This window comes from Miniopterus schreibersii, assembly GCF_964146895.1.
Source record: "Miniopterus schreibersii genome assembly, chromosome: 2".
NCBI classification, from domain to species: domain Eukaryota; kingdom Metazoa; phylum Chordata; class Mammalia; order Chiroptera; family Miniopteridae; genus Miniopterus; species Miniopterus schreibersii.
Window position 1 is genome coordinate 123,131,256 of NC_138102.1, and position 25,271 is coordinate 123,156,526.

At 34.7% G+C, this 25,271-nt stretch overlaps 1 protein-coding gene across 1 annotated transcript in view; it reads right to left on the minus strand.

Moving 5' to 3' along the window:
• The window catches only part of ZDHHC17 (zDHHC palmitoyltransferase 17), a 78,877-nt gene that overhangs the window by 44,671 nt on the left and 8,935 nt on the right, over positions 1–25,271 (minus strand). Inside the window, exons 2-3 of the mRNA XM_081128771.1 lie at positions 8,069–8,172; positions 1,737–1,859 (exon numbers count right to left, since the gene is read on the minus strand). Of these exons, the coding sequence (XP_080984897.1) occupies positions 1,737–1,859; positions 8,069–8,172 (227 nt within the window). The remainder of the gene's footprint in view (positions 1–1,736; positions 1,860–8,068; positions 8,173–25,271) is intronic.

The following is a 25,271-nucleotide window of genomic DNA, read 5'->3' on the forward strand; positions in this document are numbered from 1 at the left end:
CACTAATACATGTTTTAAAAAAAAATTCTAGAACTTAAAAATAAACAAAATTAGAAACACAACGAATAGATTTAATAGATTATACATAAACAGAAAATAAACTGCAAGACAAGTCAGAAGAAGTTTCCAGAATGTAGCAGAGACAAAAGGATAGAACACACAGAAGAGATGATAAGAGACAATATACAATGAAAAGGTCAAACATACATTTAACTGGAGTTCCAGAAGGAGAGCAAAAAAGAGAATGGGGCAGAGTAATATTTGGAGAAATATGGCTGAGATTTTTCCAGAACTGATGAAAACATCAATCCACGGAATCAAGACTTCCTTGCAGTGCCATTTGGGGTATATACAAAGCAATATACACCTAGCTACATCATCATGAAACTGCCAAAAACCAAAAACAAAGAGAAAATCTTAAAACATCCACAGGGGAGAAAAGCCTCCAAAAGCACAATATTTAAGACTGATTTCTCAAAAGTAACAGAAGCCAGAAAACAGTAGAATGGTATTTTCAAAAATAAAACAAAAGCTGCCAACCTAGATTTCTATACTATGTGAAAATTTCCTTCACTAGTAGAGATTAAAAACATTTTCCTGCCCTCACCAGGTAGCTCAGTTGGTTGGAGTGTTGTCCCGTACACCAAAAGGTTATAGGTTTGATTCCCGATCAGGGCACATACCTAGGTGGTAGGTTCGATCCCCAGTCAGAGTACATTCAGGAGGCAACCAATCAATGTCTCTCTCTCTCACATCAATGTATGTTTCTCTCTCTCTCTCTCTCCTCCCCTCCCTCCCTTCCTCTCTCTCCAAAATCAATAAAAACATATCCTTGAGTGAAGATTAAAAAACACACAAAAAATTTTCCAACAAGCAAAAACAAAATTAGACTTTAGGAGACCCATACTGAAAGCAGAGGGAAAGTTAGAGGCACATTGAGGAAAAAAAGGAACAAATGAAATGAAAATATGCTCTCTGGAAGAAAGTGATTCATGGAGTTCAATGCTTCAGATATTACTTAATTCTTTTATGTGACATTAATATCTTACTTGCCTATAGACTCTGTGTGCTGTACTTAACTGCACATTTGCAAGTAGTTTGTTTCAGGTTTATCTTTAAAGATATTATTTCCAAATTGTAAGACTACTAAAGCGGACTTACTAAGAAAGATTTCTATCATCTGACTCTTGCTCATTTAACTACCTCTTATTAATACTAAACCAGCAGATTAACAGTAATAAAAATCATTTTATACTTAGTTCGTATTCATCACTTATTCTAGTATGAATAGTTAAATCAAATTATTATTACCTTTTACCTTTTTAACCCCCCTCTTTCCTTTTGTAACTTTTCCCTACAGAATTCATATTTAGAATGTAGGCTGTAAGTTGGACTGCTGGAGTTAACCTCTTGACTCCAATCTTTATGAGCTGTATGTCATCAGTAGTGTATTTAACCTCTTTATGGTTCAGTTTCTACATCAGTAGGAGAGCAGTAATTGTTATTTTTCATATAGGGTTACTTCCAAAATTAAAATTAAAGGAAATATACATGGAGAAGCACTCAGCACGGTACCTGGTACATAGTAAGCATTCAATAGATGTTAAAAACAAAATTTTTCAGGAAAAAGGGTACAAAGAATCTACATTTTCAAAGCTATGATTTTTAGAAATTATTTTTATAATAATTTCTAATAATTTTATAACTAATTACTTAAAGATATAGAAAACACATACTTGACTAAATCTATTCTATTATTGATGGCAGCCCAATGGAGGAGTGTAACATTTTCTTTGTCTGGTTGCCGCACATCATAACCTGCTTCCACCAATTCTCGGCAACGTTCATATATTCCATATCTTGAAAAAAAAAGAAAAACAGAGGTTATTACTACTATTTGACAAGAAATTTAAATCTAAAAATAACATTTTCAGAAGAAAATAATGCTCCATTTTGATACCTGGAAATTAAAATAAACTTCTCAACATAAAATGCTATTTTTAACATATCAATATTCCAACAGTTTTTACTATTTCATTTTATAGTTTTTGTCTCATCTATAAGAATGCAATATTTCATTAGGTGGAAGAGAAAAGAATACCAGAAATCAAACATCTATCAGTTGTTTGTTTTTATTTATATCACTACTTATCTTATTCCACGAAACACTTGAGGCAGCTTATAAAAGTACATACAATTATGTTTAAAAATATGAAAGACATAAAAAAGCAGTAACAAAGAACATATCAATGATTTATAAGAACATCAAGAAGAAAGGATGTTTTACAAGCCTCAGGATTCTTTATTTACAAATTTAGCTTAGATATTCATGAAGGCAAATTTTAAAAGGACATATAGGGGTGGGAAGTGGGGTGGGTGGGGGAAAGAGTCTTGTGAGTTCAAGCAAATGAAACGTAAGAGAAAATCTATTGGGAGAGTCCTAGTAAAGATGTTCATATGTGATAAAGAAGAAAGGCACATGCAAAGAGCCTGATCCTTTCCCCCACCTTTCCACTTCTGGTCATTGTGAGGCAGCATACATTTTTTAAAACTTTGTATTATGGAAATTTTCAAGCATATGCAAAAACAGAGAGAACAGTACAATAAACCACCAAGAATCCATCTTCAAGCCTCAAGAACCAACAACTTTATCCTAAACAAAATATTGGGTGCTTGGAAATTTGAGACACAAAAGCAAATTTAAATGAACTTTAACTATATTTGTAATTTCTAAATCAGAGTGGTCTCCAAAATGGGGAAGGCACACCATAGGATGAGGTTGGGGTAGGAGTGGCACATTAATGGGACAATCAAAGCAAATATTAAAATTTGTACCTATATTCCTGTCTTAGCTAATACAGAAATTAAGCTTTACTGATACTTGGTATAGCTTTCACATTGTTGCCCTCACTGGCTCTGTACTGCATGTGTATACACACATATGCACGCACGCCCACACACACATGTGAAATCAACCTAAGGAAAGAGCAAGAGTTCCACACAAATCACAGGAGATGACAGTGGTACCTTCTTCAGTACCTTGTTATTTTTCAGAAAATCGTTTACATGTGCCCAGTTAAGTGAACTAGGCATGTTACCTTAACAAGCATAATCTACTTCACACTTTGAATGAGATAAGTGACCATGAAAATCTTTTTAACCATACAGAAAATCACTGGGTATTTTTTTAACAATTAAAGTGAGTATGCATCCATTTTCCCTTTAACAAAAAAGACAAGTGTTTCAAATTGCTGGCCTTGTGTGTGTGTGTGTGGGGGGGGATAGTAATGCCAAATAACTGTGAGTAGTATGCTAGCAACCATATATTCTTAAGAAGGGGAGATAGTCAATTCCCCTTCAAGGCAAAGGGAGTATTTTAGACAATAGTAAGAAAGTGACTACTTTTATTTCAGAAAAAAACCTGCTTTTTATAAAGAGAATATTTTTTAAAAACTATGTTTGGAAATGTTGCCATCATTATATAATTTCTGAAATATTTCAATACATAACCTCTAAAATCCTTCTCATATGGACATACTAAAAAATTTTGATACAATTTTCTAACGCGTGAACCTATTTGTTATAATTACAAAAATGCCAAAACCTGATTAGTTTGCAAGGACTGTCATTGGAAAATGGATATTTATAAGGTAAAGATCAATAAAATCTTTGCTTAGTGATTAATACTAAAAAAGTAATTACTGTGACTTAGTAAATGCAGCATTCATTGTAATTCTTCCACTAGGGAATTATGTATCTTTGTGAGGTTATATCTTTTTTTTCAGCATAAATCAATCAATCAATCAATCAATCAATCATTAAAACAAAGTATCTGCCCTAGCCAGTTTGGATCTATGGTTAGAGTGATGGCCTGGGGACTGAAGGGTCCTGGACTGGATTCCAGCCAAGGGCAAGTACCTTGGCTGCAGGCATGTGGGGAGGCAACCAATCGATGTGACATCAATGTTTCTTTCTCTCTCCCTTCCACTTTGAAAAGCAACGGAAGAAATATCCTCCGGTGAGAATAAAATAAAACAAAAAACAAAGTATCTAAATAAAATCAATTTAGGATTAAATTTCCATGTTTTAACATAAAATATTAAACCATCTAAAATAATAATAATAGAACATGTTTAATTACACCGCTCTTACTATAAAAAAGATTAACGAAAGACATTAAAGTACGTCTTTAACGTATACATAAAATACATACACCAATTTCCTCCAAATTGATCTATAAATGCAATGAAATTATAATTTAAATCCTAAATGAATTTATCTCATGAAATTCCCAAATGGAATCCTAAAATTCATTTGTGAGAGTAAAAGGCCAAGAACAGCTGTATCAATTCTGAAGACTAAGAAATGATTAAAACAATGTGGTACTACACAAGACTAAACAAATGGAAGAAAAAGAGTATTTGAAAATGGACCACAGAGTAACATCAGCATCATGGTGGTGTAAGACATCCATCACTTTATTCCCCCTCCAACAATAATTCTGTATCTATGCACAGACAAAAGTGCCTCTGTGGGAGCTGTGGGATCCAGCACCACATGCCAAGGATGCTGGGAGAAGCCTCGTTGACTCACGTATTGGGTAATAGGAACAAAGACCTCAACCCCAGCTGTAGCCCCTGCAAATGGTCGATGAACTGGCTCTAGCCCCTATAGGCTATGGTCTGAGTGATCAGGAAAACTCTGGAAAACACTGTCGTAGACAATCACCCACAGATGAGAGTGTCTTTGTGGAAGTCCAGGTTTCCAGAGAAGGTGCAAGCACATTGTTTCAGGAGAACAATATACTACAAATTTGGACACACTGGAGAAGAGTATTGAATCGTGAGCTCCATGACTGGGGGGTGGGAAGAGACTGAGGGGTGGGAAGAGGCTGGGAGAGTGGCAGATAGGGAACTCTGGGAAGGCATTAAAGGGACACAGATCCCACTAAGTTCATAGTAGACTCCATGAAAATATATAAAGAACTTTTACAAACTACAAAAAGACAAAAGAACTCAAAGTAGGTAAAGGATCTGAAATGGCAATTCACACAGGAAGAAACTCAAATGATCAATAAACACAGGAAATATATTCACTACCACCTGTAATCAGAGAAAGGCCCATCAAAAAAGAGAAAAACCTATTTCACAACTATCAAACTGACAATTATCAAGTGTGACAAAACTAGAATTCAGCAAAAATGTAGTGAAAAAGAACTCTATTTCTATACTGGAAGTATAAACTGATACAACCACTTTGGAAATCAATTTGGCAATAACTGCTAATGTTGAAAAAGAACTTCCTAAACAAGCCAGAAATTCCACTTGAGCAGTCAGAAAAACTCTTGTCTATGCGCAGGGAAAACAGGTGGAAGGACATTCACTGACACAATGTTTATAATAATGAAAAAGTAGAAGAAATTTTAAGTGTCCCTTAGTAAGGAGTGATAGAATACAGTATTCCCCCCTACCCCCAGGAGATATATTCCAAGACCCCTAGCGAATGCCTGAAACTGTGAATAGTACTAAACCCTATATATACTATGTTTTTCCTATACATATGAACCTATGATAATTTATAAATTAGGTATAGTAAAAGATTAATAACAATAATAAAATAAAACAATTATAATATACTGTAATAAAATTTACATGAATGTGATCTCTCATGCTCTCAAAATACTTATTGTACTGTACTCACCCATTTGTGATGAGATGATAAAATGACTTAAGTTGAGAACTTTCACCTTTTTACTTAAAGGAAGCACTTTAAGGCTTTGCTTTGGCATAAGGAAATTGCCAGCATCACTAATCTTGTGCTTTGGGGCCATTATTAAGTAAAATAAGGGTTACTTGAAAACAAACACTGGGGTACCTCAACATTTGATCTGATAACCAAGATGGCAACTAAGTGACTAACAGGGCAGGTGGCTTATGTTGTACAAATATGCTTGACAAAGGAATGATTCATGCCCCAGGTGGGATGCAATGAGAAGGCATGAGATTTCATCATACTGCTCAGAACAGCATGCAATTTAAACTTATAAATTGTTTATTTCTGGAATTTTTCATTTAATATTTTTTGACAGTGGTCAACTGCAGGTAACTGAAACCACAGAAAGCAAAGCTGCAGACAAGGGGGGACTACTATAGTATAAAGCAGTGAAACACAATAAACTAGGTCTTTATTAACAATGATAAATCACAAAAGCTATATAGTTTAATAAAAGCAAGCTGCAAAAGGATATGTAGTGTAGAATACAATTTATATAAGTTTTAAGCACATATTCCAATAGCATATTTTGTTTATAAATATTTGTAGAAATGTACAAGAATGTTCATGAGAATGATTCACAGCAATTTCAAGAGGTTTCCTTGAGGGAGACGGGGAAAAAGCACACTGAGCAACCTGTGGCAATTATAGCAAAATGTTAACATCTACTTAATCTGACAGTTATTCTTCTCTGTAGGACTGAAATGTTTCAAAATGTAAATAAATGTTTTTAAAGGCAAAAATTATACACAGCATACTTAGACACTTTTCAAAAAATAGGATAATCAGAAGAGTATGTGAGGGATAAAGAAAGGTGGTTGTTTTTTCTTAAAATAAAAGGTGCTATAATATATTTGTTGATGGAAATGATGGATTAGGTAGGGTGAGAGAATTTAATGACAAAGGAAAGAAAGGATATATCAAAAGATGCAAAGTCTCAAAAGGAAAAATGAATGTAGAGCAGTATAATTTGTTTGTTAAATACAACTGGCACATGTGCTTTGATTTTTTGATACATAACATTCAAGAAAGTAGGGTGACATTAACAAACTAAGACCTCTGAAAGTTTGACTCTCCACAAAAGTAAAGAAAAATCTGACAAAGACTGTCAGAGTCAACTTTTTCAGAAGTCTGAAAAGAAACAAAAGGCTCTCAGCAATCCAAGGAACATTTAATCAAGAAAAACAACTGAATTCCAGGAAGAAGAGAAAACTTGGTAGCATTTTAACATATCATGGTTCCATCTTCTGCTGCCCAGTAGCCTTGAAAAGAAAGATTGCATGCCTAGTACTGATAGTGAAGTGAGCAGAATAGGGATGGAGTTCTTTCAAAGCTTCATTCACAAAGAGGAGTCATTATTTGACCTGTCTGGTTGTTCTCTGGAAGTCTACTTGAAAGACTTACCTATCAGATCTCACTCAAACTCATTAAAAGCTTCTCCCTTGGGTTGTATATGTCAAATGTTTTAACACTGCAGTTACTTGAGAGGACAGACAGTAGTTGGAACAGACAACAGACAAATCAAAAAGCTTAAAAGCAAAACTTAAGGAATGAGATATCCATAGGGGCTTTAAAAAACTTAGACATATTCTTGGAAATCTAGAAGGCCATGCACACGGTTGTGCGTGGCCTTCTAGGTTGTGTACACATGTTCAACAAAGACCTTTGATGGCCCTAAGCTCTCACCTCTGACTGACCTTGAGGTTCTGTATAAGCAGAAAGTGAAGGCTAAGTTAGAGTTGTCAGCTGCCTGGCTGAGTGTTGAGTGTCCCAACATGCACAAAGAATCCCTCCACAAAGATCAAAACTTAGTGATTCTAAGTTTTAAGGAGTCTGTCCAATCATTAGCTAACCATGAACTAACCAAGTGGAGACTTCAGTGGACACACAAGACAAAGATACAGACTTTACAGAATAGTTTAGAAATGTCACAAACAACAACAAACCCTGGAAGAACCTGATAACCAGAACTGTCACATTACATTACTTAATCAGTTTTTAACAAAAAATTACAAGACCTCCAAAGTATAACTCATACATGTGTGTGTATGGAGGGGGGGGGGGAGATAATAGAAACTGTCCCTGAGGAATACCAGACACTGAACTTACTAGACAAAGATTTTAAATCAGCAATTTAAAATCTGTACAAGAACTAAGGGAAATGTCTAAAGAACCAAAGCATGAAAACAATATCTCGCCAACTAGAGAATGTCAATAAAGACAAAGAAATATATGTGTTTATATTTCACTTTAAAAATAGATGTCAAAGCAGAAAACAACTACAACAGAAACTTACTGTGTAGCCTTGACTATGTCCCATGTGCTGTAATCATCAATATGAGTTTTCCGTCCAAGAGGTTCACCATATCCATGGTTATAATGGCTTTGGGGTTTGATTTCCTGTTAAAGAGAAAATCACACAGAGGCAAGAATTGAGAAAAGGTACAGAAAACATTTCAATATTTCTCTACTGTTTTTAAACTATTTGAAGAATGTTTATTACTGAAATGATTAAGTTTTACCTTGTTCTGAGTTCTGTATTCTTTAGAGAAAAACCATGTTCAAATAGATCTACCCCTTGGTACATACTCTCAAAATAGAAAAGATGCAAGACTAGAAAATAGTGACAAATTAGTAGCTGAAATTCATCTTTAGTTCCATAAAAATTCTTATCTCTTCATCAAATCAACTCTTGTTCTCTTAGACCAATTTTTCTATTATTCTAGCATTACCCCTAGCTCTAACACTTTACTTTAAAACCTTCATCACATGCCAAATAAACTCTAAGGTCCTAAAGGTAGGAACCCAGGGATATTATTCTTCTATTAGTCTCAGGTCTTACCTTTTCTTATACCCATTGATGTGGAGAACTTGTTAATCGTCTACCATTAGGTGCATAAGAAACAATGGACAGCTCTGATAAAATGTAAACCCATTAAAAATATCAATACCCTTAAAGAAATTAACTTTTTATATAAAAATTCAATTAAACAATTGTTTTATAGACTGTTACATCCATCAAAGCTTATATGCTGTGTGTAATTTTCTATTTAAAATACAAAATTTGCTATGCATAATCAGCTTCCTCAATATAATGTAGCACTGAGATATATTTTAGAGAAATTGAGCATATTGAGCTCTCATATTACCCATTCAAATTTCTATGATTCTGATCTCTCTCTCTCTCTCACACACACACACACACACACACATGCACACAAACAAATGTAAATAAAAAGGATATGGCATAACAAGGTATCTGGAAAGAATGAAATCCTTAGACTAATTCATGCTTTCATGCTCTCTTGACCACTGATATTTAATAATTCAAAATGAGTGGCATTTTATTGGAGGAAAAGGCTATTTAAATTACTATAGCCACTCAATTTGTTGGGGAATTTCCAAAATTAATCTGTTTGAGCCATAAATTTAGCAGACTATCAATCTGAATATTTTCAAGGACAGGGAATTAAAAAGTCACAAAAGCAAATTCAGCTTAGTACAGAACCTTTCAACAGATTAGTTACTTATGAAAACACTATAGCGAATATTAAAATATAGTACTAATCATAAATCCACATTAGCAGAAGAGAGAAAACAGACATCAGTCTTAAACCACGATCCACAACATGCATAATGCATATAGTTTACAAAGTGATTTTTTTTTATTGTTCTTGGACTCCATTAAAATAGAACTGGTTAAATTTGAACATAGACAGGTATAGCATTCTGGGTATGTGCAACAATCTGAATAAATGACGACACAAACCAATACACAAGACTTAACCATTTAATATTTTTAAATCTTTTCTATTTAATTTTTCCATTGAATTACAGTTCTCAATTTCTAGATGCTCTATATTCAGTAAAGTCAAGAAAGACACTTCTTAGATCAGTAACACTTCTAAATTTTCTTTTCTGATTTTATTCTCCCCTACCACTAGAAAAATAATTTTTTAAACTTTTGATTCTGACTTCTGTAGGGATAAAAGACACCTGAAGAAAAATAAAAACTGGCAGTAGTTTACAAGCAAAAAGGAATAATGCTGTATATCTAACAAAACATGTATTGAGAGCCTACAATACATAAAGTACTCTCCAATGTACTGGGACTCCAGGCCAGGCAGGATAAGTGTGAAGCCAGTGCAAAGTTTAAGAGCGTGCCAAAACACTCAGTAATCAAGATTTTAAAATATTTTAATGGATTATCCTTTAAAAATAAAAACCAAGGCAAAAAAATTCCTACACATCGGCATTTTAAATACAGACAGCATCAATACTGCTGATTTTTCTATTTGCGCCAGGTTCCACAGTGGCTCAGAGAAGTATTACAAACATACACCAAACACAGTCTCTTGCCCTCAAGGACTTTACAATCCATTGTGGAAGGAAAAAGTAGGTAAGAAATATAAGCCAAATATTAGAAGCAAGAACCTTCCAATAAGAAGTTAAAACCTAAATAAAAACATCAGGTACAAAAATTAATAACTTTAAAAACTATTTCACTTTGAAAATCTGTTAGAGCAAACTGCTATTCTTTTTTACTAATGACAAATATACTGCTTTACAAGTTTATAACAAATAATAAAATGAAAAATAAATTTCTACTTAAGGTTTACTATTATAATGTTTTCATTTCTTTAATGTGATTTTTATCCCCAGAGAACTATTCTCAGTTTCTCTACAGTCTATCTTATATCTCACTGACATTACCAAATATGATCTTACAAATGTACTAAAAATCAGTTTTTTCTAGTAACATCTTTATATTAAACTATACCAGTATCTGTGTTATCCCATTTGTAAGGTTTTTTATTGTTTTTACTTTTTAGTAAAAGAAATGGTTTTTATGAAAGATGGCTTTAAACATATCCCTAGAGTAATTCTAGAAAGATAGAGTTATTCCCATAAAAAATAGAAGAAATGGTGTTTAAGCAAATCTCCTACCTGTTTTATTATCCCAAAAAACCATTATAATACAGAACTTAATTTATTTTTCTCACTTTTAAACAGACTGAAAACTGGTTCACCTCTAGAACTAGTACCCTGTCAATGACAAATGCCAACACTGTCTATCAAGATAGCCATTATCACTAGGCCTAGAAATAACAACTATAGTTTTTAACTTTAAAAACATAAAGTAAAAAATACTGTGTGTGTATAAATAAGTATATCTTATAAATGTAGAGACAATATTACTTTACAGTTACAGATTTGCTATTAATTCAGATACAATTCAACATACAAATATATAATGACACTTTAAAATTTTATGATTTTTCTTTGACTTTACTAAGAACCAAGAAACAACTTAATTGACAGCTCTACTAAGAAAACACTAGTTTAAAAATACACATGTAGGTCACTGTAACTTTTAAAAATGCAGTAATTTCATGAGAAACAGCTTGGTATAATAGAAAAAGTACTATACTCAGCTGAATTTGCTTTTGTGACTTTTTAATTCCCTGTCCTTGAAAATATTCAGATTGATAGTCTTCTAAATTTATGGCTCAAACAGATTAATTTTGGAAATTTCTCAACAAATTGAATGGCTAGAGTAATTTAAATAGCCTTTTTCCTCCAATAAAATGCCACTCTCTTATTTAGGCTACATACAGCCCAGCAAGAATTCAGGTCCCTCATTTGTAAAAAGAGGAGGATGAGTAAGATCTTCAGAGTTCCTGAGTTGCTGCAGGGGCCAATACCAGGACCTCAAAGAGCTAAAGGTTTCAAGCCCCACTCAATTCATTTCCTTCTTAAACTGTAACTTATCCCATTTTTAGACTTCTTCAATTAAAAAAATTCAGCTGCTCTTTAAAGAAAAAAGGTTAAAATAGTACTAGATTTCAAGGCCTCCAAGATCTCTTCTAAGGCTAACGTACAATGATTTATATATTGCAGTACAGAAATTACAGCCAGTAGGAAGATCCTTAAAGCACCTAGTTGACAGCCCTGGTACTTGTTGGAGAGAAATGGAAGGAGAAAAGCCACCTCCAAAACCTACTGCTGAAGTAGTAGACAGGAATGAGAAGAGCTGGGATAAGCTCAGCTGCTACACACTGCTGCTAAGAGAAATTAACATGTTAGAACTCAAATGTATACAGCAGGTATAGGTAAATGCTGGCTTATATGTCAAGATGATAGATGCCATAATACATTTCTTCACATGCCCGGTAGAATTATAAAACCAATCAACTAGTTACCAAGTGTCTGTGACCAAAGAATCCTCTATTGGCCCAGTGCTTCTAAGTTTACTACCAACCAAATATAGATGTTTTATAAGTACTCTATCAGAAAAGGTTCTCCAAGAATAGGTTCTACGGTACAGTATGTCTGAAAACAAACATACAAGGTAAGTTCAGGAATATTCAGAAAGAAACGGGAAGAGGCTTACCAGCAATTACAATATATCAGAAAGCAAACTAATATAAAAATAAGGGGCAGTGGTTATAAAAGTCAGAGAAATAGAATACAACTTGAAGAGTGAGAATTAGAATCAAGAGGGAAAGATGTTCAATATATGGTGTAAAAAGGACAACTGGCTAGCCATTTGGGATTTCAAAAAAAATTCAGCAGGCTTCAACATAAAAAGGTGATATGCTTGATGGAAAGATGCCAACAAATACAGCCAAGGCTATCGTTTCTTTAATGGAAGATGATACTGAAATGAGCCTCAAAATAACAGGGCCAAGCAGGATTCAGGGCAGCAGGCTCCCAGGTGGAGGCTTCCCAAGTCAGCCACACTCCCCAGGAGAACATACAGATGCCTACACCATCCCCTGGTAAGAGAAGCATGCACACCCTCCTGTTCTTGAGGAGTCTTTGTGCCCCTCTGGAATCTCTTGACTGCTCTGGAGACTCTGGCCATATGCCTGGTGCTCATCGGGTCTAAGTAATTTGTTCAAAATAGCTGCAGGACTTTTCCTGCTTATTTCAAGACAAAGTAAATTGAAGATATATTTTCTAGCCTTCCCAGACATGTGACTATACCCTGGCAGAACCAGGCCTCAGTCGGCCTAAGGACTCTTCCTATAGATTCCCACCTCACTCCTTATAACAGATTACTTCAAGCCAGGCCAATGATTTAAATATAAAAACACTGGCAATAAGAATCCTAATGTAAATTTTTAAAAATCTGAGAAAAGCATAAATAACAACACATTTGAAAAATGGGCAAAGGCTATGAAGACAATTCAAATAGAAAATACAATGGCAAATATATGTAAATTATATTATGTAATATAAAATATATACATAAATTAATGAAATGTATTACCAAACCAAAAAAAAGAGAAAGAGAAATCAATTCAATAAAATTCTAGGGCACATACTGCTACCTACAAGACACATATGGCCTGCCTGCCTGCCTTTGGTGCATAGCCCATAAACACAGGTGAATTAGGAAGCCATTAGGGATTAACCATGTGCTTATGACATGCACTGTGTAAATGTCTGCTGACAGGTATCATTCTAAAAGGCTGGACTCTAATTCAAGAAGCTAAATGTACTTAATTATATAATTTTGCTGCTGAAATTTAATTCCATTAAATGTATAAGATAAAATTAGAACACTACATAGGGTTGTTCACAAGAAGAAGATAGAAAAGGGAAAAAAGGTCTCTGTGTACTTGACTCATTCCTAAGTCCTAACTAAAATCAATGGGCCAAATGTGAGGCCATCTTAAAACCCAAGAAAGTAATGAACTAAATTCTATGGATACCATAAGGATTTTTTAAAAGAAATATTGATTATATATAATGAAAACAGGCAGTATAAGTATAAAACATATATAACCACATGAATGATGAATGACAAGGAAAACCCTTTCTTTAAAAATGTTTTTAATTAATAGTGCCAGCAGATGGCACTACATTCAAGGCAGAATCCTTTACTAACCTATTTGATGTACCCTCTTTAAGGGAAGAATGAACAAAAATAATGTGGTTATATAATGGAAAGATTTCGATTTTTCCCCCCGTATGCATACTATGTGTTCTGCTTTGGTCCCTAATCCCTAGTTAACAGTACACGAGTATTGCTTCTAATATCAGAGTCCAACTTGAGGTACAGGTTCTCTTCATAGTGTAGTACCACCATTACCTCAATCCAAACTATCAAATTAGTAATACTTGCTTCCAACAAATTTTAGACCAGAAAGTGTTCATTACCTTCTAGCTTTTTCAAAAACTTGTTTTCACTTCATTTCCTTCTAGTATGAATCCATATGTACACACATATTTATAACAATATGCATAAATTTGGCATAGTTTTCTTCTTTCTACAGACATTTGATCAACAAATGTATAGCTATACGTGTACTTTCTCTCTTTAAAAATAAACTTTATTTTTTAGGATAGTTTAAGATTTACAAAAACAGAGTTACACAATCCACAAACAAACCCAGCTTCCTCTATTATTAACATCCAACATTGGTATGGTACATTTGTTACAATTAATGAAGCAATACTGAAACATTATTTTTAACTGAAGTCTATACTTTATTCACATTTCCTTGGTTTTCACATAATGTCCTTTTTCTGCTCCAGGATCTATTTAGGATACTATATTACTTTTAATTTATCATGGTTCCCTTGGCTCCTCTTGGCTATGACAATTTCTCAGACTTTCCTTGTTTTTGATAAGCTTGACAATTTTGAAGAGAACTAGTCAGGTATTTTGTAGAATGACCCTCAACTTGAATTTCTCTGTTGTTGTTGTTTTCATTATTAGAAGGGAATTATGTGTTTTTAGGGGGAAGTACTTTTTAATTCAATTTAATTTTGCAAATTTCTTTCAACACTGCTACACAATCTTTACTTGCTTAAATGTTTATATATTTTATCTAATCTGCAACCATAGTACTCATATATTTTATATTCCTCCCTTTTCTATTTCCTCATGCCATTACATGTGATTTTTATAAGTACTGTATTGCCTTTTTTTATAGAAATGTTTTTAATCCTCACCCAAAAATATGTTTCTATTTATTTTAGAGAGAGAGGAAGGGTGGGAGAGAGGGATAGAGGAAGGGTGGGAGAGAGGGATAGAGGGAGGGGGGGAGAGCAGGAGAGAAGGGGGAAGGGGGGGAGAGAGGGAGAAAGAGAGAAATATCAATCAGTTGTCTCCAGTACACACCAAAACCAGGGATTGAACCCACAATCTAGGTATGATTCCTGACCCAGAATTGAACCTGTAACCTTTTGGTGTATGGGACAATGCTCCAACCAACTGAGCCACCCTGCCAAGGCTGTACTGCTTTTAACCATTGCAAAATATTTAATTAAACTGATATACTGAAATATACTGAAACATTTCCTAATCACTGAACATTTAGCTTATTCTTACATTCCGACTCAGCAATTTTCATCTCATATAAACAACTACTAAAATTCTGTGGCACACCAAAAATTACATATTTTTTGCAAAACTGACCAAAAAAATACGTGTAATTCTGATTCATTCACACCAGACAGCTATTGTTGTGTTGGCTGTTGTCAATTTTTTGACAGTCTAAGGGAAAAGAGGTCAGTTCCGCTGACTAGTCAGATACTGCATATTTTAAAAATTCTTGTGGCACACTGGTTGAAAATTGCTATCCTAACTAAACTCAGTTATTTCTTAGACATGTCTCTTCTATGTCTTCCTTTAACATTCTCTACACATTAGACTGTAAGTTATGACAGGGTAAGAACCCTATTTTAATCATAGCTTACAGTCTATGACAGTGCTTAGCATGCACAGAGTGTGGTATATTAGTGCCCTTAAATGAAATGAAAGAATGGATTTTTCCTCGATACAAAATACTTTAACTCGTTTCTTCTTTTTTTAACTTTGAATAGATTTTATGGAAAGGGATTCTTAAAGGGTATAAATATTGTATGGTTCTTGAAATACTATCTAAATTGTTTCGCAAAGGTATATTTATAATCCCACCAGCAATATGATTAATCATGTTTTCATAAATTTACTGGCAATAGGTATTATAAAATTATCCCTAATTTAAACAGAAATTTTAACTTTAAATATGATACACTATTCTATTTCTTCTTTTGAGAATTTCCCATTCTTATCCTTTGGCCATTTTGTTCTGAGTCCTGATATTTGTTTGTTTAATATATTTGAATCAGATTTTTATATACATAGATTAGATATTAACCTTTTTCTTACTGACCTAAACACTTGTTTCATTTTTAGAATTATTTAAGCTTTCAATATACTTCAAGGAATATACTTTTTATAGTTACATATATTAATCTTTTTCTTGGGCTTTTCTGGTCTTGACTTTTATATTTATACTGTAATCATTAGTACTACCCATCAAGTATTTCCAGTTCTCTTCCTAAGCACATGATAGGATTGTATGTCCTTGGTCGCTTGGAAGTTAAATGTGTCTAAGTGACTTTTTTTTTTTAACCAACAGAATACAAATAAAAGAGACATGTTGCTCTCAGAGAATAGGTTTTAAGAGACGGTGTATAATTCCTCATTCTCTCTTAACCTCTGCCATGGGAACTGGCAATGTGCCAGAGAGTAAAGATCAGTCCAGATCCAAGAGCAGCCACTATCCAACCCACAATACATATGTACTGAACCACAAACATTTAACCCACTGTTTTAGGATTACTGCTGCAGCAAAACCTAGTTTATCCTGCCTTATACAACACTGTTATTTTGGTAAATACTATGCAGATGGGGAATCTACATAAACACTGTTCATTGTACTTTGGAGCTGGTTATAAGTGGTATATGGTAGTACTACTAATGCTCAGATTTATCTTATATCTGGCCACAATGTAAAAATATAATCTCTGATTTTTTTATGACCTCTTTGAATAGTCTAAGAATATAATTAAATCTCCTGCAAATACGTGTGGTCTTTTCTTCCCACAGCATAGGCAAAAAATCAAATGCAACACTGGAACAAAAATAATGACAATATACCCTTCTTCTTTTAATTTACCTTTATTTTTGAAAGTATTACAGATGTCCCCCCTTTTTTCCCCTCCCACCCACTCCCACCTCCTCCCCAGGCCTTCCCCACACTATTGTCTGCTCATAGATGCATATAAATTCATTGGTTAATCCCCCCCCACCACCCCTGCCTTCTTCCCTCTGAAATATATCAGTCTGTTGCCTGCTTCAATGTCTCTGGATCGTCTTTGTTCATCAGTTTATTTTGTTCATTAGATTTCACATATAAGTGAGATCATGTGGTATTTGTCTTTCTCTGGCTGGCTTACTTCACTTAGCATAATATTCTCCAGGTCCCTCCATGCTCTCTCAAAGGGGAAGAGATCCTTATTTTTTACAGCTGCATAGTATTCTATTGTGTAAATGTACTAGATTTTAATCCATTCACCTACTGATGGGCACTTGGGCTGTTTCCAGATCTTAGCTACTGTAAATAACACTGCTATGAACAAAAGTGTGCATATATTCTTTCTGACTGGTGTTTCAGGCTTCTTAGGATATATTCCTAGAAGGGGGATGATTAGGTCAAAATGCAAATATAGATGGCAAAGAAACACTGAAAATCCTAAAAGAAGAAATGCACAATCCCATCTTCAGTTGAAAATAAACAAAGGCACTTTGGCCTCTAGTTCAGTTAATCAGGGGATTTTGAGCAAAGAAGTAAGATTAGATATGCAATTTTAAAAGATCACCTGGGAATAAGGGAGAGAAATGGGGGACATCTGTAATACTCTCAACAACAACAACAAAAGTACATTTCCTTCCAGAAAAATAAAAGACCACCTAATAATCTTTTCCTCCTCACCACCTCCACAATATATTCTTCCTCTTTTCTGAACTATTTACTAAAAAGCATTTCCAGCTTTCTAATGTCCAAAGTAAAAACTCATTCAATCTTGACTATCAAAACCTCAGTGTAATTAATCACCAAATCTTACTACTTTTCTCAAAACAAATCCTTTTCAGTCCTTTTGTTTTGCCTCTGCAATAGCCGCTCAATACGTTGCTGTCCACCTTGCTGTTCCCCTGCTTAAAATCCTTAAAACCATGCAGATAGGGTAAAAGAAAATTCCAGTAATCATACAAAATCACATCAACTGGCCCCAATTTATTTTTTCTAGCTTTAGTATCAACCATTTCCTTCTAAGCATCCTACATGTTTAACAGCCATTCCAACAAGTCATGTACTTTAGAAACCTCAGGATCTTTTTTCTCATGTTAACATTCTACTCAGAAGGCACACTCCACCTCAGGTTTGGCAAACTTTTACAATTCAATTCCAGTGTCACCATACCCTTCCCTGTTCTCCTCAGGCAGAATTAACTGTCCTATCATTCGTGTTCCCATTGCTATGAAAACATATTACAGTGCTATGTGATGGTATATACAGTACATTGCTGCTGAAATAGATTACCACAAACAAGAGGAATTTATTATCCTATAGTTCTGGAGGTCCAACGTCCAAAATCAAATATTAATATCACAAGGTGTCAGTGGGGCCTCGCTTCCTCAGGAGGTTCTACAGAAGAAGCCATTCTTTGCCTCTTCCAGCTCTGGTGGGCTTCTGGTATTTCTTGGCTTGTGGCAACATCATTCCAATACTTGAGGCGAGCATCTTCAAATCCAGTTGGTCAGCTTCATATACCCTTCTCCTCTGCATGTGTTCAAATTTCCTTCTGCTCTCTCTTACAAGGATACATATGATTACATATAGGGCCTACCTGGATACCCAGGATAATCTCCCAATCTCAAGGCCCTTTATTTTATCATTCCTGCAAAGTATTTTTCCTTTATAAGGAACACAAGTGAGAATGGGCAAAGTTCATATTACATAAGGTTGTACTTTTCTCTCGGCTATCAAAACCCCTCAATCACTGGCAGAATCAACTGTTGGATCTCTTTTGAGGTCTTGTGAGAATTCTAAAATTCACTCTCTATTTGACCAAACTTGAGTCCAACTCCTCTGAGATCTTCTCAACTACCCTTCAACCTTGGGCCCCACCCTTACTGGACTACATAGTCCAGGTTTAGCAAGAACCCTGCTAAGTCAGTTTAGAGAGAATTTCCCATCCTTGATAACTGATCAACCTGGCCTGCCTTCAGCAAGAATCCTGTTAAGGTAGTTTAGCAAGCCCTGGCCAGTGTGGGTACGTGGTTAGAGCACTGGCCCACACACAGAAGGGTGGCAGGTTCAATTCCCAGTCAAGGGCACGTACCTGGGTTGCAAGTCAATCCTTGGCCTGGTTGGGGTGCATGCAGGAGGCAACTAGTCGATGTGTCTCTCTCATGTAAATGCCCACCCCCCCCCCCCCGCCACTCTCTCTAGAAATCAATGGAAAAAAGATCCTCCGGTGTGCATTAAAAAAAAAAAAGTTCGTTTAGCAAGAATCCCCCTATCCCTGATGTCTTCTCTTAGTATTTTCCATCCATTGACCACCTCATTCTGTTTCTTGGCTTTAAATGCCCAATTATCCTTGCTGTATTTGGAATTGAGCCCAGTTCTTTACTGAGGGCTTCTTTTCCCCTATTGCAATAATAGCATCTGAATAAAATCCATTTTTGCCATTTTACTGTCCAGCTCTGATTTTCTTAACAGAGCCTCCCTCTGTAACATTCTCTGGTGCAGAAGAGACATTCTCTGGCTCACTTTTAAAAACTCTTCCTCAGCCCCTATGCCAGTGGAATAACCCTGGGGCTGCTTCTGCAGAGCAGGCAACTCTCTTTGGTAAGTTTCTTTCAAGATGGCTCTACCCTATCTAGTCACTAAGGTGTTTGGTTGGCCCAAGGAAACACCCTTAACTCAATTATCACAGAGTTAATATCACACATAGAGAAAGCTCTCACTTCTGGCTCTTCCACTGCAAAGTTATTTTATCTATCTTTTACCTTCACACTTCCCCAGTAAAGCAGCAGCAGCCCCTAGTCTCTGGGCCTTCAGTAACTCCAAGGGACCTATATCACACTTTTCCAAGAATTCTCTAACACTCCACTCAGCATCCCAGAGAGACTTAACTATTTTCTGCAACCTAGCAGAAATCCAACCAAAGAAACATCTCCCCTCCTGAAAAGTCCCAGCGTTCCAGAGGAATCGTTTGCAACCCACATGGAGAGCAACATAAACACTACAGCATTCCCTCTTGGGTTGATAACTCTTTAAAGAACACTTCCTCCCATTAAAGTCTCTCTTTATCTTGTACAGGCTGGAAGTAACAGAGTTCCAGTACAAATCATGGCCATTTCCCAGCAAGTTAAGCACATGTGTTCATACTGCAGGAATCCTTTGTCAGCTACTGTCCTCAGCTTTGAGCTCCAGGAAAAATGCTTAGATGACAAGAAAAGTTCCACTTAATATTCTATTATACACAAACATATCATAAAGTATGTATCCTTTCACACCTAGTTTTCACTTAACATTATGTCTTTGAGATTTACCTGTGCTGATACATGTAGTTCTAGTTTATTCAACGCAATTCATTATATCAGCAATTTTCAACCAGTGTGCCACGGCATACTGGTGTACCACAGGAATTTTTAAAACATGCAATACCTGACTATTTAGTCAGGGGCAGTGACCTCTTTTCCCTTAGATTGTCAAATAAAAAAATGACAACAGCCAATACAACAATAGCCGTTTGGTGTGAATAAATCGAAATTATACCTATTTTTTTGTCAGATCGGCAAAAAATATATTTTTTTGGTGTGCAGAATTTTAGTATGTAGTTTATGTGTGCCATGTTATGAATAAACCACATACATTCCACTTCTAAGACACTTTTTGCTACTATAAACCATACTGCAACAAACAATCTTATAGAGGTCTCATCTGCAAAAGCTTATCTAGGATAAGCACCTACTAGTGGAACTTCTGGATAAAGACTTTGAGTATCTTCAACTTTACTGTCATTAAACTGCTTTCTAAAGTTACGGTAGTACCAACTTACACTCTCACTTGCAATGCATAAGTTTTCTTTTTATTATACTTAGACTTACCAAAGTTCTTAACCTGGGGGGAATCTAATGGGTACCAAATTATATCTTGTTTTATCTTCAATTCCCTGAAGCAAAGTGAAGAAACTTATCTAGGAGAGATGAACTATACCAATGTTGTGGAAAAGTCAAGAAGGATAAGGACTACAAGCAGACCACTGATTTTAACAATATAGATACTCCGTTAGTTTGACAGAGTGGGGGCATGTACAAAAATGAAATTGATTAAAGATGGAAGAAAATGAATTGGGAACAGCAAGTACAGGCAACTCTTTTGAGAAGTTTTGCTACAAAGAGCAAGAAATAGAGCAGTAGACAGATGAGAAGTGGGGCCAAAGAAAAATACAGTTTTGGTTTCATTTGTTTTTTGAGCATGAAAGAAATTATCGCTAGCAGGAATGATTTGGTAGATCCAAAAACGAATGATGTAGGAGTATGAGTAGAGAACTGCTGAAGAGATGCCTTAAGTGGCATGGAAGGCTAGAAATTAGTGTAACCAAACACACACAATACTTTTATGCGGAAAACCACAAAACACTGATAAAGGAAATCCAAGAAGATCAAAATAGACACATAACATACTCATGGATTAGAAGACTCAACATGGTGAAGATGCCAATTCTTCCCACAATGCTATGTGAGCTTAATACAATTCTTATCAAAATTCCAGCAAGATTTTTTTGTAGATAAAACAAGATTATTCTAAAATTTATATGGGAAGGCAACTAAAAGAGCTAAAATAATTATAGAAAAGCTTAATAAAGTAGAAAGAAACAGTCTACTTTCAAGACCTATTATATAGCCACAGTAACCAAAATTGTATGGTATTGGCTGAGAGATAGACACACAGATAAAAAACAACAACAAAACAGAAACCAGAAATAAAAATACACAATATTCTCAACAAATTTTTTACAACAATGTAAAAGCAATTCAATGGACGAAAGAGAAGCTTTTCAACAAATTGTGTTGGAGCAGTTGAACATCTCATAGGCAATCAAATAAATAAACAAAGTACATCTCAACCTAATTCTGACACTTTACATTTAAAAACCCCTCAAAATAACCTTGAACTTAAATGTTACAAGTAAAACTATAAACTGTTAAAAAAAAAAAAAAAAGAGGGAGGAGAAAATCTTTGGGATTTTGCCAAAGAGATCTGACTTGACACAAAAAACACAGTCCATAAATATAAACTGGACTTCATGGAAATTTAAACTTATGATATGAGAAAGATCCTGTTATGAGGATGGAAAGATAAGCTACCAAGCTACAGACTAGGGGAAATATTTGCAAACCACAACAAAGAACCAGTGTCTGGGATATATTTTTTAAAAAACCCTCAAAACTCAACAGTAAAGCCAACACACAACCCATCCTTAAGAGCCCCTCCTGAAAACAGGCTGGCTTCAGGGTAAAATATCCTCTGACCTACTGTCCCATCATGCCACTCCTGGTCATCCCACTTCCTCACACCCACAGTTCTTTCTAGCCTTGTTTACTCCTCCCTATGAAAGAAAAACTCTTTCTGCCTAATACTTGAGACAAGTATTGCAATTTTTCCATTGCAAAAGCTTCCCTCTCCCTATTGCCACAGTTCTTTCCATTTCTGCAATAATCCTTCCAAATTAAATCTCCCCTTACTAAGGAAAAAAACTCAACAGTAAAATAATCAATTTTAAAAACTGGCAAAAGACACTGTTATGAACTGAATTGTGTCCCCCAAAATCCCTATGTTGAAGTCCTAACTCCCAATACCTCTGAATGTGACTATATTTGAAGCTTGGCCCTTTGAAGAGGGGGTTAAGTTAAAATGAGGCCATCAAGCTGGACCCTAATCCAGTATGACTGGTGTCCTTAAAGGAAGAGAAAATCTGGACACAGACAGCAGGTGCACAAGTGCACAAAGGAAAAACCATGTGAGAACACAGCAACTGGGAGGCCATCTGTAAGCCAAAGAATGAGACCTCAGAAGAAACCAAACCTACCAATACATTTAAAAATAAATAAATTTATTATTATTGGTTTCACAGAGAGGGAGAGGGAGAGAGAGATAGAAACATCAATGATGAGGGAATCATGAGAGTCAATGATTGATTGGCTGCCTCCTACAAGCCCCCTCACCACCAGGGATCTAGCCCAAAACCCAGGCATGTGCCCTGACTGGGAATAGAACCGTGACCTCCTGGTTCATAGGTCAACACTCAACCACTGAGCCATGCCAGCCAGGCCAAACCTGCCAACACATTGATCTTGGTTGAGCTCTGAGCCTCCAGAACTGTGAGAAAAAGAATTCCATTATTTAAGCCAGCCAGTCTTTGGTATTTTGTTTTGGCAGCCATAGCAAACTAATATAGACACAAAGAGACATTTCATCAAGACGATATACAAATAGCAAATAAGAACATGAAATAATAGCCAGCATCATTAGACATTAGGAAAATGCAAATTAATACCACAATGAATTATCATCACGTACTTATTAAAGCAGACCAAAATTAAAAAGTAACACCACCAAATGTTGTTGAGGATATAGACAGATCAGATCACTCGTATACTCCTGGTTGGAATGTAAAATGTGCAATCACTCTGGAAAACAGCTTGACAATTTCTTAAAAACATTAACATGCAACTGCCATCTGACCCAATAACTTCACTCTTGGGTATTTATGCCAGGGAAATAAATATTTATGTCTACACAAAGACCTGTACACAAATGGTTAAAGTAGCTTTATTTTTAATAACCAAAATTGGAAACAACTCAGATGTCCGTCAAATAATAATTATGAACATATACTATATCTAAAACAGTAGCCACTAGCCACACATGTCTAATAAACATCTGAAATATTACTACTATGATTAAAAAGCCAATTTTTAAATTTTATTTATTTTAAGTAATTTAAATTTAAATACCCACATGTCATTGGTGGCTTCTATATTGGACAAGGCAGGACTAGACATCATTAAAAATAGGAAATACCATTATATGCTAAGATGGAACTACGCCCAAAGTACATTCAGAAAAAATGCAAATTTTATAACATATCATATGATACCATTTATATAACAAAAACAAGGAAATAAATGTATATAGGCACATATATACACTTATATATGCTTTTACATTCTACTATATACCCTTCTGTACTATTTAAATTTTTAACAATCATGTGTCACTTTTTTATAAAGCCAAAAAAACTGTTTTGGAATTTAAATTTCTGAAACCTTAAAAATTTATATACTATTCAACAATAAAGAATAGATCAGATGTTAAGATAAAGTTCAGAAAGTTTAAGTTTTTATTTGGTCTGCTATATTATACTGCTTGATTCTAGTTTGTCAAATTTTTTCCCCAAATGTGGCCTTTTTTTTTGGATTACGTTACATTCAATTATTCAAAGGAATAAAAAAGGAGACAAGGAAAAATGTTTAAATAATGGTTACTTCTGAAATCAAGTTAATTAACTTCTTGAACAAGTGAAAGATCCTGGACATTTACAATAGGTATTAAGTCGGCAAAATTTCTTTAGAAAATAATGTCTACAGTTTATTTACTACAATTATAGAATTATGAATGGAGATTAATAAATGTTTATAATTACAGTGAAGGGAGATAAAATCTCCAAGGCACTCCCATAATCTTGAATTGCAGAAAAAAAGGAAAGGTTATAAAACAAATAATAGCTAACTCTATGTGCCAAGTACTGTTCTAAACTTTATTTAGAGACAGGATTCCATAGAAGCAAATATGCTATTGATTGTAAGATGTACCATTACTATAATGTACCACTAAGAAAAAAAACACTGTCAACCGAACTCGATACAATGGTTTCTTATTACATAGAAGTTTTATTTATACTAATTGAAAGATCTCTTCTAAACTTATTTAAACATGTTTTTATCATATATCATTCTTTAGATATATTAAAAAGAGATATATAAGTAGTCTGGTTATTGTATTGCTAAACATCACTACTACCACTTGGCCAAAAGTAAGAGACATCATTTTCAGAGATTTTAAAATATAAAATATATACATGTTAAAATCTACAAAATATGGTTTATTAACTCCTTTAACTTCATAAGAAAACTAAGAGGTAGGTGCTATTATTATCCCTATTTTCCAGATAAAAATGAAGCACCAAGAGGTTAAGTAATTTATTAGCTCAAGATCAAACAACTACTAATTGCTGCATGTGCCACTTGAACTACATAATTCTCCCTGAAATACACCCCAAAAAGCTTCCTTAACTAACAGAATGTGGTCTAGCAACAAATCTTTAGAAGAGATTTAGAAATAATACAAATGATAGTGGGACTCTTCAAGAAGACTTAAACCTAAGATGTCTATAATTAAGCCAGCAGCACAGGACCCCCCCATCGGCTATTGCCACAGATTTAATAACGCGAATATTTATCTCCAATCCCTCCATCCTGATCCACACGTAGGGTTATTTCACTTCCTTTTAAGTGATTTTAATTATTGAAAGTATATTTTACCTTATGAGGAGAAAGAAAAAGAAAAGACTAAATTAAA